Source organism: Hipposideros armiger, unplaced genomic scaffold (genome assembly GCF_001890085.2).
Source record: "Hipposideros armiger isolate ML-2016 unplaced genomic scaffold, ASM189008v1 scaffold_87, whole genome shotgun sequence".
In the NCBI taxonomy this organism is placed as follows: domain Eukaryota; kingdom Metazoa; phylum Chordata; class Mammalia; order Chiroptera; family Hipposideridae; genus Hipposideros; species Hipposideros armiger.
The window spans coordinates 1,033,720-1,049,131 of record NW_017731437.1 but is presented as its reverse complement, the minus strand read 5'-3'; the positions used below and the strand labels follow the sequence as shown (position 1 = coordinate 1,049,131).

At 58.0% G+C, this 15,412-nt stretch overlaps 2 protein-coding genes across 3 annotated transcripts in view; both read left to right on the top strand.

Annotated features, from left to right (window-relative positions):
• The first annotated feature begins 1,892 nt into the window (after positions 1–1,892).
• Positions 1,893–7,227, top strand: WBP2 (WW domain binding protein 2). Of its 2 annotated transcripts, XM_019644502.1 has the most exons (7): positions 1,893–2,094; positions 3,270–3,405; positions 4,326–4,418; positions 5,008–5,142; positions 5,336–5,458; positions 5,926–6,002; positions 6,122–7,227. In XM_019644502.1, the coding sequence occupies exons 1-7, from the start codon at positions 1,993–1,995 to the stop codon at positions 6,173–6,175; spliced, it is 720 nt and encodes a 239-aa protein (XP_019500047.1). In that variant the 5' UTR covers positions 1,893–1,992; the 3' UTR covers positions 6,176–7,227. The 2 variants fall into 2 exon arrangements, with proteins under 2 accessions (XP_019500047.1, XP_019500048.1); XM_019644503.1 differs by lacking the exon at positions 5,008–5,142.
• Positions 7,228–8,300: 1,073 nt separating this feature from the next.
• Positions 8,301–15,412, top strand: part of UNC13D (unc-13 homolog D) — a 14,442-nt gene continuing 7,330 nt past the window's right edge. The window contains exons 1-22 of the mRNA XM_019644235.1: positions 8,301–8,413; positions 8,528–8,686; positions 9,387–9,422; positions 9,644–9,751; positions 9,860–9,919; positions 10,013–10,079; positions 10,284–10,464; positions 10,906–10,950; positions 11,074–11,142; positions 11,322–11,391; positions 11,551–11,655; positions 11,760–11,852; positions 11,932–12,035; positions 13,218–13,335; positions 13,453–13,577; positions 13,682–13,772; positions 13,854–13,910; positions 13,995–14,092; positions 14,197–14,248; positions 14,330–14,463; positions 14,561–14,681; positions 15,092–15,272. Of these exons, the coding sequence (XP_019499780.1) occupies positions 8,570–8,686; positions 9,387–9,422; positions 9,644–9,751; positions 9,860–9,919; positions 10,013–10,079; positions 10,284–10,464; positions 10,906–10,950; positions 11,074–11,142; positions 11,322–11,391; positions 11,551–11,655; positions 11,760–11,852; positions 11,932–12,035; positions 13,218–13,335; positions 13,453–13,577; positions 13,682–13,772; positions 13,854–13,910; positions 13,995–14,092; positions 14,197–14,248; positions 14,330–14,463; positions 14,561–14,681; positions 15,092–15,272 (2,032 nt within the window). The 5' untranslated portion in view covers positions 8,301–8,413; positions 8,528–8,569. The remainder of the gene's footprint in view (positions 8,414–8,527; positions 8,687–9,386; positions 9,423–9,643; positions 9,752–9,859; positions 9,920–10,012; positions 10,080–10,283; positions 10,465–10,905; positions 10,951–11,073; positions 11,143–11,321; positions 11,392–11,550; positions 11,656–11,759; positions 11,853–11,931; positions 12,036–13,217; positions 13,336–13,452; positions 13,578–13,681; positions 13,773–13,853; positions 13,911–13,994; positions 14,093–14,196; positions 14,249–14,329; positions 14,464–14,560; positions 14,682–15,091; positions 15,273–15,412) is intronic.

The window sequence follows — 15,412 nt, the reverse complement described above, 5'->3', positions numbered from 1 at the left end:
AGGAAGGTGGGTGGGTCGCGGGGGAGGGGCCAGGATGTCGCGATCAGCTTTGGGATGGGGGTGGGGCTGCTGATCGGGAACGGGGTTTGGGGAGGCAGGTGGGGCCTAGGGGTGGTTCTTGAGCCCCTTTCCCAGAGTGGGTGACTTTAAGACTTGGAAAGAGCCTTAGACAAAGATAATTGCCGTTTATTGGGCGTTTACTACGTTACTAGTATCAGGCACTGCTCCTCTTCTACTTTATTTAATATGTAAATTCTGTGCGACAGACACTTATTTTACATGTAGGGAAACTGAGGCACAGAGAAGTTTAGTAACTTGCCTGAGATCACAAAACTATAAGTAACGGGAATACCAGAAAAGGAGTCTCGACTCCCAAGTCAATAGGTGAAACTACCAATATATAGCTTTTCATTATATTCCAGAACTTCTCAGATGAGAAACAGGCCAGCGGTGAAATTAAATAGATCACTTTTAGCAAATGTCTAACACATTCCCTGGCAGTGCCCGTCCTTGTAAAGCTGTAAAGGTCAGTTTTTGCCTCTCTCGTGAATACCTATTGGCTTGGGCCACTCCCCAGAGCAGAGGTCTCCCAACTTCAGGGATTCTTTCTACCAATCCCCCAATTAGTTCTGTCTCTCCTCCAACAACTGGGCGTCTTGGATGGCTTCTCTCTCCCCTAGCTTCTTGGGCATTAAGAATCGGACCAGCCAGCCCTAGTTGAGTTACGCTAACCCTGAAGCACTTCTTAAAGGCAGAAGGAGCTTAGGAGGAGCCTGAGTCCCCAGGGGAGACTTGGTGGGATCAGAGCCTTGTAGCCGGCTAAGGCCAGCACCCAGCCCAGGGCCTGTCACCTGGGAATGCTGATGAGTCAGAGGAGAAGTCTAGAGTGCCCTGACCCCAGAATGCTGACTGTACTTCCATCTTACCTGTTCAAAGTCGGCCAGAGCAACCTGTTCCTGGTAATGGCCTCTTTTCCCTGAGCTGTACTTCTCTTTTCTGGTACCAGTCCTCTTTCCCACTTAGTCCTCCCCAGTGAAGAAAGTTGTGATATTTGGGAGGAGGAAGACAAATGGAACCACGTGAACTTAGACCAACTGTATTATCTTATAATCAGAGGAAGCACATTGCTCCCAGTGTGTAGCTTCTGCATGCGAGCCAGTCCTGGGCCTGACAAACACGTTTGATGTCATTTGGTAACATCTCCTGGGACTGGGGATGTTTTTCTTACTCTCTCGGTGAGACTTTTTTGGGACAAGAATGTACCTGTCCTGTTGGGCCTCCTACCTGGCTAAGGGCCCAGTGCTGCTAAATAATGGTGTGCCTTGTTTCAGAAACTGCCTCAGCCTCATTTCTGGGGGAAAAAAAATGTGTATACAGTAATTAAAGTTTAAATTCGTGTTTAAATTTGACGTGTAAAATAGTGAGCCTTACTCTGCTAGCCATGAACTCCTTTGAGAGTGATGAACGCTATAGATTTTCCCAGAAAAATGCATGTAGACGATATCTCAAGGGCATCCTGGACTGACGTCTCTGCAGACCCAGCTTAAGAACCCCAGGTTTAAAGGAACCCTGAAGTCAGCCCTTTTGTAATATGTAGAGTCATGTCTTAGAATGTTTATAAATGTGAGGATTAAAAAACAAACCAACAGAAACAGAATACCTATCATAAGTATTCAGAAGAAAATAGAGGTAACCCAGATGACCTAACCTGATCTGAGGGATGATGGCGTTGCCAGAGCCCTGCTGCTCTTCTGCACTGGTCACTTGGGGGGCTGTATAAGTGGGGTTTGGGGGCGTTCTGTACAACTCCAACTTGCTCTCCTCTTCCATGGCTATGTTAATAGTTTCCTTGCAGCAATGTTGAAACTGTTATAAGAGACAACATGCCAGGCACCTGCTTGCCAGGAGGGTCCAGTCCATGGGGTAACAAACAGATCATGGCCCCAGACTGTCTCAGGGACTTTCTTCCTCTTTTCTCATCACAGCATCCTAATGACCTATGACCATGTGGAACTCAATTTCAATGACATGAAGAACGTGCCAGAGGCCTTCAAAGGGACCAAGAAAGGCACCATCTACCTTACCCCTTACCGGGTGAGTTGCACAGCGCCATGGTGGGTTTGGAGGCTTATGGCTCCTGGAGGCTGATGTGCATGCACCTTAGGTCAGCCTCAGCCTCGTGAGTCCACTGGCCTCTGAACCTGGTGAATATTAGTTCCTCACTCTGGGTATTTCTGTGTCACATGCTCTGGGTTCTAGAACCACCAGCCTCTCTGCGAACCCAAACTGACCCCGGAGCAGTGAATCCATACAGATTCCAGAGCTGTTGCTGTAAAGTCTCTGTAGTTGGATGCAGCTGCTGGGCTGACCTGGGCCTGGAGGAGGGAGGCTCTTATTAATTTGATTTCTGTAAGATAGCCTTATGAGGCCTTTGTGCACATCCAGAGTGATAAATGTGGTAAACAGGATACAGTAGCATGGCCACAGCCTCCGGACTGGGCAGAGAGCCCGGCAAAACCCTGCAGAGTGAGACATGCCAAACTGCACCGTGGGCCTTGCCTGAGAGTTACCCAGGCAGACGCTGAGACACTTCCAGAGAAATACGAATGGGTGTTCTTGGGGAAGGATCCCTGCCTGTAGCTACTCAAGAGTTAGACTTACATGGTTGGAAGAGAGGAGTACATCTTTAAGTTTTAACCACCAGAACTTAGCGGACACAGGGGAGACTCAAAACCCCATTTCTGGTGGTTCAAGGGATGTGAGTCACCGAGAGAAACGTGGATTTAAAACAAGGTTCTCTAAGCACATTAATGTGAGACCTGTTGCTGTTAGGGCGGTGAGTCTGTGGGAAGGTTGCCAGGCCCGCTTCTCTTGGGCTCTATCGCCCCCTGCTGCTCCTTCATGGTCAGTTCTGCGAAGCTCAGTCTAGACCTCCCGCTTCAGGAACCCCTCCTGCCCCAACTTGGCAGGCTCTTCCACTTCCACACTCCGCCACCTCCTCACCACCACTTAAATGACAGCAGTCTGTCCTCACGTGCTCTCTGAAAGGCACGTTTTTCTTGTGAATACACACATGTCTGGCCTCTCCAAGTTAGGCCTTTTACTTTAAAAAGCTGTCTCCAGGGGTGTCTGGTACAGAGAGCTCGGGTTGCTGGACCCTGGCTCGGGCTGTCCACCCCACACTGGGACAGGGCAGATCGCACACAGGAAGTGATGGCCGAGCAAGCCGTGGTTTGCGTGGTGATGGTTCTCATCTTCTCTCCCTGTAGGTCATCTTTCTGTCCAAGGGGAGGGATGCCATGCAGTCCTTCATGATGCCGTTTTATCTGATGAAGGACTGTGAGATCAAGCAACCTGTATTCGGTGCAAACTACATCAAGGGAACCGTGAAGGCGGAGGCAGGAGGTGGGTGACGAGGGGGCTCAGAGACACGGACAGGGCTTCCAGAGGTGCTCTAGGGCGCTTCTGACTGCTGCCTTGGAGATGTCCTCTTTGGACCCTTATCACCCTAGCCTGTCCTCTTCCCGGCTCTGGTTTAGCTTCCAAGACCGACACCTGGGCTGCCAGCTTTTCAGCAGAGGTGGGTTTTGTTTGACAGGAACTAATGGCATAAAGATGGCCGCTCAGATCACCATTTCAGAGAGTGAAATCAGCAAAATGACTGCAAACTGTGTAAAAATGTTTGCTGTGACCTGGCAAGTGTGTTCAGATTTTAGGTGTGGGCAGGAACTGTATCAGGTTTCTGGAAGGGCCTTTCTCTAGAGCCAGGAAGAGCTAGCTGCCCCTTGGTGATGCCCGAGAGGCCCTGCTTAGTGGCAGACTCTTTGGCAGACACCAGGACCTCTGCATCCAACTTGCCTCCCCCTCACACCCAGTCGGCCGCAGCTTTGCTGTTGAGTTGCTCACGGTTCCCCTTTGGCAGAAGTCAGGCTAGAGGGGCCAGGGGTCCATCCTTAGGCCTCTTCAGGATGAGATCTGCTCTGAAGTTAAATGTTAGTTATCGCTGACTGTACCTGCTCCGGAGAAGCTGCTTTATTGGGGGTGGGAGGCCCTCGTACAGGGATGTCCTTACAGGGCTGAGAGTGGGAGGACAAGCTTGTTCCATAAAGGAAAAGCCCCCAGTTCCAAAGGGTGAAGCAGGCAGTCTGCAGCGCTGGTGTGGGGCGGAAGTCCTGACCTCACTGAGGTGCTGCAAAGCCAGCCCTTGCCTCACACACCTCCAGGGCGTAGGATTGGGGACCTGGAAAAGGAGAAGTAGCCGTCTGTTCGGAGTAACCAGAGTAACTGATGTTTCCTGAGCTGTTGATGCACTGTTCCCTTCTCAGGTGGCTGGGAAGGCTCTGCATCCTACAAGTTGACCTTTACGGCAGGGGGCGCCATCGAGTTCGGACAACGGATGTTACAGATGGCATCTCAAGGTACCCAGGCTCTTAAAAATCAGGGGCCAAGGGTACTGACGTGTTGTGAGGTCTTGTTTATTTGAGTTTGTTTACTTTCTGTTTTGTTTTTAAGCACTCAAGATAGTAGTCTCTGGGCCCTGGACTGACCTGGGCTGGGAGTTGGGAAGGAAGTCTGTCCTGTACCTGAAAGGCTGGATTTCCCCGGCCTGGAGCGGGTATAGGACATTTTGAGAAAGCAGTTTGGACTCAAGGATATTTTACTGTGGCCTCATAAAAACAAACAAATACCCAACCGTTAAGCTGCCCTTTAGACAACCATTTAAAATCCCTGAGCGGTGTATCCAGCAGACATCCTCATCGCCTCCCCAGCCTCACCCAGCTCCATTCTTTACCCCATCCCCTCCCCCCTCCCCCCACTCCTGTCCTTGACCACCCCAGCTCTGACCTCTCTCCCCATCCTGACCCCTCACGTTTTTCTGACAACACGTGAGTGGGATAAGGCATGTCTGCTGTGCACGTCCAGGGCCCCTGCAGCTCCCCTCGCAGGGGCGGGGCCGCCTTCTCCCCAGCCCCGGGACACTCACTTCTTCTCCCCTTGTACTTGTAGCCTCCCGAGGCGAAGCCCCCACTGGAGCCTACGGGTACTCGTACCTGCCCAGCGGGGCCTATGTCTATCCCCCGCCAGTCGCCAATGGAATGTACCCCTGCCCTCCTGGCTACCCCTACCCACCGCCCCCACCTGGTGAGTGTGTCCTTTGCTGCCCACCCTCACCCCGCCCACCCACTAACCAGCCCCACCCAGGCCAGGGTTGCATAGGGGGTTGACTTGCTCTGTAACCGGCTTCAGGACCAAGGAGCTGGAGAGGGCTGGGAGAGTGCCAGCTGAGGGAGCCGGGGCCGGGCTGCTCACTGGGTCCCACTCTCTTGCCAAGCAGAGTTCTATCCAGGACCTCCTATGATGGACGGGGCCATCGGATATGTGCAGCCCCCACCACCGCCCTACCCTGGGCCCATGGAACCGCCAGTCAGCGGCCCTGATGTCCCCTCCACTCCTGCAGGTGAGGCCCAGGCTGTTAGCAGTCCTGGGAGACCAGCCCTCTCCCCATGGTTGCATGGAGAACCTCAGAGAATGGCCACAGGCTGGCTGGGGGCACCAAATGGTGATACCCAGGGTCACTGGCAGTGTGGTGGCCTGGGGGTGAAGAGCTAGATTCCAGCCCCCCACTCTTTGCTAGTCGTGTGCCCTGGGGCCAGGAAGGTCTCCCTCTATACCTCAGCCTTCTCAGCTCCAAACAGATGGTGACGGTACCACCTGGTGGGGTTGTGGAGGGGATTAGAGGGAGAGGTGGACAGGGGACTGGAACGGTGCTGAGGAAATGTTAACCTCTTTTTTATCGATGAAACTGGGTCCTCAGCATCAGCCTCCCTGAGTAACGGGGGGGCCAGGGTCCCTGGGCGGAGAGCAGCTCCGGGGGCAGCTGGAAGAGGCGGGGAGGGCTTATCCTGGGTATGTTTGCTCTCGCAGCCGAAGCCAAGGCCGCAGAAGCTGCTGCCAGCGCCTACTACAACCCAGGCAACCCACACAACGTCTACATGCCCACGGTGAGTGGGGCCATGAGCAGGGACGTGAGCCTGGTGGCCACAGTTGAGTAGAATTCAGGGGCGGGGGAGGCCTCGGCTCATTTTGAACCTTCTAATGTGCTCTTTCCTTCCTTCCTTAGAACCAGCCTCCGCCACCTCCCTACTACCCCCCGGAAGATAAGAAGACCCAGTAGACCCCTCGTCACCTGCCTTCTACCTTCATTGCTGTTTCCTTCCCCTCCCCTTGGGGCCAAGTCTGGGGTGGGAGGTAATGGGGGGCCGCCTGTTCTTCCTCCAGGTCTGATTATAAAACACTTAACAGGAACTGGCGTTGACGGAAGGGAGGGGCCCTGACTCGAGATGCGCCTCCCGCTTCCCACGCCAGCCCGAGCCCGCCCACACGTGCTTAGCACACGGCCCTCCTGCCACCCCTGGGGCTCTCCTCAGAGTGCGGGGTGTCCCCCCTCGCTCCTGTCTTCCCCTCGTAGCTTCTACCCCCGGGGGACTCTGGCCACCTTCGCCACCACAGTCCAACGCCCTCGTTTTGGCAGCCCCTTTATCCTCAGCCTCCAGTCTTCCCGAGAGCCCCTGGCAGGCCCTACTCACATTCCCTCCACTCTGGCCTGTGCCTCGCGTGGAAGCTGCCTTCCGCCGGACTGTCAGCCCACATTCCGTTCCCAGCCAGCCTCCAGCCCCCGTCACACTTGCCTTCCCTTTGCTGCTCTGTCCTTCGTCCTTGTGTTGCCACTGCTGTGCGATTTCTGGAGTTTTACCATGAACCTCCAGGAGTCGGGTGGCATCAGGCCAGGCCGCCGCAGCTCAGGGAGGGCGCCTGCTGCTTCCCTGCTAGTGTTTCTGCAGTTACTTCCCCTTGGCCTTCTCGTCCCTCTAGAAGGGGCTTCTGGAACTGGAGAACGCATGTCTGTCCCGTGATGCCATTTGGAGGCTGCTGGTGGGCAGGCGCAAAGGCCCTGACCCCTGGGGGCCTGGCCTGGGCGTGTGCCGACCCTGCCCTCGTCCCTGTAAGCTTCATACCTGGTTGGCGATATGCCCCCTGGATGTACTAAAATTTGCTCTCATTTGCTCCTGGACTGGCTGTGAAGTGAAGAGATGTTATTTAAAGAGAATTCCGTATTTATTTGACAAAAAAAAAAAAAATCCAGTTAATATATTAATGTGAAATAAACCCTGTTTGCACCTTGATTTGTTTGCTGAAAATGTGAAGTAGTAAAAATAAGTAACTGGACCTAGTCTGGCTCCGTGTGGTGACCAAGGAGAGCTATCTGGCTGCCATGGGCCCCCGGGAAGGCTCTGGGGAGACAGTATTCCCTCCCCATGTGAGAGTCCCTTGTTCTCATGGCCTATTTGGGCCCAAGACACTAAGGCCTCTCATGTCTCCATTCCATAGTGGTTGCCCAGCGACTGTGCCCATCCACTGAGTCCCCTGGGGCCTGGCACAGCCCAGCAACTGGCCTGAGTAGGAGGCCCTGGAGGCTGGGGCCAGTTTGCTCGATGCGAGTTCTTGTGTTCTGGCTGCTGTGCTCACCACCTCAGCGGCCGCCTCGGAGGTGCTGCCCTGGCCCCAGTCAGCCCGGGGAGCAAGTCGGGGCTTGCGAAGCCTGGGCCTGCTGCCCCCACAGCATATACCCTCATACCACCCTCATGAAGCTTGGTGCCCAGGGACAGGGGAGGGTAGGAAACAGCTGAAGTCCATGCCCAGGCTTGCGCGCCCCCCCCCCCCCCCCAGGCCTTGGCCTGGAGGAAGGCCCTGGGTGTGGCGTCAGCAGGTCTGAGCTCTGAGAAAGCTGAGCACTGAAGTGTCCACTTTCCTGGCCCTTCTGGACCAAGGCGCCCTCTCGAAAGAGGCTAGGCTGCACCACTTCTCAGGCTCTTCCTTATGGCCAGCCCCGCCCGGCAGCTTCTGGGGTTGGCAAAAATCCCTACAAGGGCATTAGAAGGGAGCACCCTCCAGACTGTCCGTGTGGGGGCAGGGGCCGTCGGGCCGTCTCTGCCTGGTGTAGCTCGGCCGTGTCACCTTGGTGGAATGTCACCTGTGGAGTGGAGCAGGCTGAGCCGGTGGCTGCCTGCCAGGGAGACGCCTCTCTGGGGCTTCCACCCTGTGCCCTGCCCACCCCCACCCCAAGCCGGCCCGTTCAGGGAAGTCTGTCAGTGAGAACCCCATCGATTCAGGGCAGCTTCCGTCATTTCCCCACCCAGCTGGCCACAGCACCTGGGATGGGGCAGGACCACTGCCCCCGCCTGCCATGACATCCCCCGCTGGGGAGCACTAGACCCTCCCCAAGGCCTTTGTGGGAGGGTGGGGTGGGGCCGGGCCCGCCCACTGAGTCCACTTTCTGCCTCCAGCCTGGGAGAGTTCCTCCCAGGATTTCGGCCTGGCCAGCAGGAGGGAGGAACGTGCAGGGGCCTCTGAGGTGGTGAAACCCTGACCTGACCATCTCCCCACCTGCCTCCTTCCCCCTCCCCTGGCACAGGGTGGCGGCCCTGGGCTCTTTGCATAATCCTGTGGCTTCGCTATCTTCACCCAGTGGTAGGAGGCACAGCAGAGGGGAAGGGCAGAGCCGGCCACCATGGCGACACTTCTCTCCCAGCCCCAGCGACGCCCTCCCCTCTTGCGCCAGGCCTTCAAGATAAGGCGACGCAGGGTCAGAGATCTACAGGATACCCTGCCCCAAAAGGCTCAGGAGGTAGGAGTGACCTCAGCGGGGAGACGAGCGGGCCTGGGTGGGGCTCTGTGGTCTTAGAGTGTGGGGCTCCACCTCTCACAGGCTGGGGCTGAGGGTGTGGTCCCCTCCCCTGCCTACCCCTTGCCCTGGACAGAGCCTTCTGGGCCCGCGAAGCAGGGTCTGCCATGTGTTCTCTGGGCTACCCTGGGCCTTCTTTGGTTTGGGGTCTGAGCCCCCTCCCTCTAGGTGGGCCGACCCCAGCATCCTCTGCTCCTCCACTTCCAAAGGGAGTGTCCCTGCTCAGCTGGGCTGTTTGGGGGCCAGCTAAGCAACCCCCAGGCCTGCTTGACATGCCCCCCAGTCTCCCACCTTCGTTGCTGGGCCTCACTTCCGCTGCGAGGGTGCCGAGCGTGGCCGCCCGATAAGCAGTGCTGTTTCCTCTGGGGAAGGAAGGGAGGTGGGGGCCACGGGTGTCAAGAGCTCACGCTGCTGGGGCAGCTGAGCACCAATGGACCTCAGCCACGGCAGGCCAGGGCATGAGGAAGGCAGTCCTGGGTCCGGACTCCCGGGAAACCTGCTGTGGGAACAGGTGCGCAGCGCTGGTGGGGTTGGAGGCTGGGCCCCGCAGCCCTGGGCCTGGGCCTGCTCTGTGAGGCGCCGTTCCTGCTGTTCGGGCTCGGTCCAGGCCTCCTGGACACTGTCTTTTCATCTTGCTCCCTAGATCGAGCCTCCATCCCACCACTTCTCCCCTGAGGAGGTAAGAATCGGAGTGTTGGGGGCACAGGGAGGTGCTGGGAAGCAGCCCCCTCAGCTCCTGGCCAAGGCTGATGGCAGCAACCCCCTCCCCTCCGCTGCATGTGTGGCACCTTATCACGGCTTTGGGCATGTGGCGTCGGTGCCAGGGGTGGCTGGCTGGTGGGGCTCAGGCCTTGTGGTGGGTGGATGGGGGTTTCTGAGGTGACCCTGCTGTGTCCTCAGCGGGCCCTGCTCTACGAGGAAGCTCTCTACACAGTCCTGCACCGTCTGGGAAAACCTGAGCCCAACCATGTGACTGAAGCCTCTGAACTGCTACAGTACCTGCAGGAGGTGAGCCCAGCCCCCACCCCCCTGCAGCCCGGATTCAGGGGTCTTCCTTCCCTGCCTGGCAGCCACCCCCCTCCTGTGCCCTGAGCCTCCCAAACTCCTCCCCACCAGGCCTTCCACATGGAACCCGAGGAACACCAGCAGGTGCTACAGCAGGTCCAGGAGCTTGAGGTAACCCTGGTGCAGGGCCACCCTGAGCAAGGATGGGGGCTGGGAAGCCCCCGCTCCCTCTGGAACTCAGGCTCCCCTCCCCCATCCCTCCAGAGGCCGATATTTTGTCTGAAGGCGACAGTGAAACAAGCCAAGGGCATTCTGGGCAAGGATGTCAGCGGTGAGTAGGCGGTGGGGGGCCCTGAAGGCCTTCTTCCTGGCTCCTTCCTCTCCCTATCACGTCCCATCTCCCAAACACCCCCTTGCCCTTGGAGTCTGGGGTAGGGAAGGGCTCTGTCCCCAGGGTGTGGGTGCGGGGTGATGAGGGACCCTCCCCGAGAGCCCAGACAAAGCCCTGGCTGCCTTATCCTCCCGTCCTCCCCAGGGTTCAGTGACCCCTACTGTCTGCTGGGCATCGAGCAGGGGATGGGCGTGCCGGGGGGCAGCCCTGGGTCTCGGCGGCGGCAGAAGGCTGTGGTGAAGCACACCATCCCAGAGGAGCAAACCCACCGCACCCAGGTCATCGCCCAGACACTCAACCCCGTCTGGGACGAGACCTTCATCCTGTACGTGCCCCTATCCCAGCCCTCACCCTGCCTGGGCATCTGGGGCTACTCTTGGTGGTAGGAATCCCCTAGTGAGATCAGCAGGACTTCCCAGCTTGGGGGAGGGGGCCTGGCTTGACCAGAGGGGGAGTCTGCTTCGGAGGCCGAGGAGACAGACAAGAGGCCAGACAGCACAGAACAAACAGTGGCATAAATGCCACGTGTGCTGATGGGTGCCGGGGGTCAGCACAGCTGGGTTGATCTAAGGGTAGCTTGAAGCTTTACCTTAAAGGAGGAAGGGATGCAGCTGGGAGGGGAGGAGGAGTTGGCAGGAAGGGGCTAAGACTCCATGTAGGCTGATACTAGGGACAGCAGCTTGGAGGCTGGGGTTGCCTGTGGCCTGGTCGGAGGGAGGTGTCTATCGTCCGAGGGTCTACCGTCAGCCATACCTTCTCTCTACAGGGAGTTTGAGGACGTAAACAATTCAAGCTTCCATCTGGACATGTGGTGAGGGACAAGTCCTGCTGTGGCGTGGGGAAGGAAAGGGGGTGGGGGTGAGTGTGGCTGAGCCTCGTCCTGCGGGGGTCTGGACAACCTCTTGGCCTCCAGCTCAAACCTCTGCCCCGCCAGGGACCTGGACACCGTGGAGTCTGTCAGGCAGAAGCTCGGGGAGCTCACAGATCTGCATGGGCTGCGAAGGTGAGTGCCGCGGGGTCCCCAGGGAAGAAGTGGGGGCCCCTTTTGCCCTCCCCTGGCATGTACACTGGTTGTTGGGCTGCAGGCTCTGTCCAGCCTGATGGCCAGAGGTGGGGGGCAGAGCCCAGCCTGACCCCTTCAAGCTCCTGGCCCACCTCCCTCATGTACCCTGCCTGGGACAGGATCTTCAAGGATGCCCGGAAGGACAAGGGCCAGGACGACTTTCTGGGGAACGTGGTGCTGAGGCTACAGGTGAGTATGGTGGGCAAATGGGCCCAAGAGAGAGGCAGAAGGGGGTTCATGAGGGATTCGGGGGAGGAGTTCTTGGTCTATACCAAGCACAGCTTGGGGGGTCTGCCTCCCTGCCCCCGCTCACGGGCGTGGGCATTTCCTGCCTGCCCGGCCTGCCAGGAGCTGCGCTGCCGGGAGGATCAGTGGTACCCTCTGGAACCTTGCACTGAGACCTACCCAGACCGTGGTCAGTGCCACCTCCAGTTCCAGTTCATTCACAAGAGGGTAGGTCTGGGACCAGGGCCAGGGGCCTCCCAGTGGCCCAGCTGGGTTGGACGGGCTGCACCGGGTGGGGTCCTCCGCTCATAACTGCACTGGCCCTACTGCAGAGAGCCACTGTGGCCAGCCGTTCCCAGCCCAGCTACACAGTACATCTCCACTTGCTGCAGCAGCTCGTGTCCCACGAGGTCACCCAGCACCAGGTACTGCCCTCCTAGGGCTGGCTGGGCAGGGCCAGAGTTTGCCTGTCGGGTCCCGACACCCCTCTACCTGTCCCCTCAGGCAGGCAGTACCTCCTGGGATGGGTCGCTGAGTCCCCAGGCTGACACCATCCTGTTTCTCCATGCCACGCAGAAGGACCTGTCCGACTTCCACCAGTCCATGGCGTGAGTGCACCACCTTCTCCCTCCCTGCCTGCCCACCTACAGGCTGGCAGCTCAAAGTCTAACCCTGGAGAGGTTCCTGTTTGGCCCAACTGTGTATTTTAAGTTTTGAGTCAGTCGCCAACTTTAAAAAATCTGCAGATTTTTTTTCCCGTACAGATTCACATCTCCAGCTTCTCATGAAACATTTAGTGTTGGCATCATAGGGCTGTCATTTTGCTGGGTTGCAGTTGGTCAGAGCAAAGTAACATGTCCTCCCCAGTCCATCAAGGTTGCCATTAGGCCCACTTTATTCGCTGATATCACCTGAGTCCTTCAGGGCATTTGAGTTTGCCTCTGCCTCTGCCCCCAGCCCCCAGCCCCGTTTCGCTGTGCCATTGCCTCAAGTCAGCAAACAAATCTATGCACTGATGGTACTGAACTCATTGAGGACCTGTCATCCCAGTGCCACGGTAGATTGTGGGAAGGCCAGGAACGGGCAAACGTGAGCTCATAGACAGTTCAGTGCACGTGAGGAGTCCGAAGTAGGGTACACTGGTGCTGGCCAGGAGGAGGAATGGAGGTGGCTGCTGCCCTGGGATGGGGCGGGACTTGGCATTTGAGTCGGAGGCAGCTCTAGGACTGTGGTCAGGTGGGTATTCCTGGACAGGTGAGGGGATGCAGGTGAGGCTGGAGACTGGAGCAGGCGCTGATGGTGAGGGCCCAAACCTGCTGTGCAGGTTGTCCTGGTGGGGACCGTACCGAGGCCTGGCCCTGCGTAACTCCTCGCCCATCCTCCGGCGTTCTCCCACTCGAGCCTTGTCTCACTCAGCTCCATCATCACGTCTGGAAAGTCTCCCGGGAACTGTGTAAAGGGCAGTTCCAGCTGATGTTTGCCACATGTGCAAGAAGGCTCAAATCTCCAAATATGATTTTTCAGAAGCAAGAAAGCCTGATTTTTTTAAATCATAAATATCCTAATTTAAGAGATGGGTGATTATTTACACCCTTGAAAAGCACCTATGGGAACCCAAAAGTCCTACGGGTTGCCTTCAGCCACTGGTTCTCAGCCTCCGCGGGTCAATGAGGATCCAATGGAGACTTCAGGGCAGCGGAAGGCGCTCCCCCCCCTCCCCCCCCAGGCCTGTGAGCAGCGGGAAGGGAGGTGCCCACCTGGCTGGGCTGAGCACTTCCTGTCTGCTGCAGGCAGTGGCTGGCCTACAGCCGTGTCTACCAGAGCCTGGAGTTCCCCAGCAGCTGCCTTCTGCACCCCATCATCAGCATGGAGTACCAGTGGATCCAGGGCCGGCTCAAGGCAGAACAGGTGGGCTAGGGCGGGGCGAGGGGTGTTGGGCAGGCAGGGGTCAGCGAGGGGGCGTGGGAGTGGCTGTCGGGGCCCCATAACGCAGCTCCCGCCTCATGGCATCTTCTGGGTCTGCAGCTGGAGGAGCTGGCCACCTCATTCAGCTCCCTGCTGGCCTATGGTCTCTCCCTCATCCGGAGGTTCCGGTCTGTCTTCCCCCTATCCGTCCCGGACTCCCCAGCCCGGCTGCAGTCTCTCCTCAGGTCAGTGGAGTCAGGGATGCGGGAACAGCTGGGGCACCTGCAGAGGTGGGGAGGCCTGCTGGACTGAGTGGGGCATGTGGGCAGCAGTCTCTCTGCCCCCACAGGGTCCTGGTACAGATGTGCAAGATGAAGGCCTTTAGAGAACTGTGCCCTGACAGCGCCCCACTGTCCCACCTGGTGACCGAGGCCCTGCGGGTATGGCACCCACCTTGCGGATGGGGCGGGTATGTGCCTGGGCCTAGCTACCCTCCCTTCTCACTGTCTTTTTGCCCACAGACTGGCACAGTCGAATGGTTCCACCTGAAGCAGCAGCAACATCAGCCCATGGTGCAGGTGAGGGGCCTCAGGCAGGGTGGGGGAGGTGGGTGTGGCGCTCGCTTCTCACAGCCCTGCTCAGCTCACCTGTGTCCCTGCCAGGGCATGCTGGAGGTGGGCAAGGCCTTGCTGAGCCTGGTACAGGACATCATTGGCGACCTGCACCAGTGCCAGCACACGTGGAACAAGATCTTCCATAAGTGAGCAGGTGGCTGGGTTGGAGGGAGTGGGGCAGAGGCTCAGAATGGGGACCAGAGGGACCCTAGTATGTGCCACCAGGTCACATCCATTGCCTTTCCTACAGCGCCCTTAAGATCAACCTCTTCTCCATGGCTTTCCTGGAGCTGCAGTGGCTGGTGAGTCTCACTGGGCATGTCTCCAGGCCATTCCCTCCACCCTGGCTCTGGAGCCCAGCCCAACACACTGTCCCTTCGCAGGTGGCCAAGCGGGTGCAGGACCACACGGCGGCGGCGGTGAGCAGCCCCGTATCCCCAGAGATGGGCGAGAGTCTGTTCCAACTTTACATCAGCCTCAAGGAGCTCTGCCAGCTGGGCCCGGGCCCCTCGGAGAGGTGGGCGGCAAGCAGGCGGCGTGTCCGCCGTGGACAGGAGGGCCCAGGAGGGTGCACAGCTCCGGCCTTTCCCAGGCTGAGCTCCGGCTTTCTCCAGGGACGGAGTCCTCGCACTGGACAGCTTTCACCATTGGTTCCAGCCGGCGATCCCCTCCTGGCTACAGAAGACGTACAGCGTGGCCCTGGCTCGAGTGCAGCGCGCAGTGCAGATGGACAAGGTGGGGGCGGAGCCTGGACAGGGCGGGGCCGGGGCGGGGTCTCATCTTTAGGGTGGGGCTAGAACTGGAGACCGGGTCCAGGCTTTGGGGGTGGGGCTTGGGCTCTGCTTGTACCCCAGGACTTGCAGAAGCAGGAAACCTGCGATGAACGATGATGCTCTTGAAGCCAGTTGTATGCAAAATGCTGCCTCCTAATATCCTTTGCGTTAACTGTGGCTTCCCTTTAAACTGATCCTTTCCTGGGGCGTCTGGACAGAGAGACTTACTTGATCCCCACGTAGCCAGCCCCCTGCCCAGCTCTGAGCTTGCGGGTGGTAGAAGCTCTGAATGCTTGGGGAAGGAAAGGGAGGGAGCAGCACGGAAATGGCGAGCCCTGAGCCCTCCTTTCTGCGCGTTCCCCCATCTCCCAGCTGGTGCCCTTGGGTGAACTGACCAAGCATAGCACGTCAGCAGTGGATCTGTCCACCTGCTTTGCCCAGATCAGCCACACTGCCCGGCAGCTGGACTGGCCTGACCCAGAGGAGGCATTCATGATCACCGTCAAGTTCGTGGAGGTGCAGGGTCTTCCGTGTGTTCCTCCCCACCTTTCTAGCACAGCCTCATCCCCACCCCACCCTGTTTCTCCCAAGCTCTAACACCAGCAGCCTCCAAAGGCCTATGTCCTAAACCTCATAAGTCACTGAGATTCCCATGCCTTTACCCATCTGCCCCTCCTGGGCACCCCCCATTGA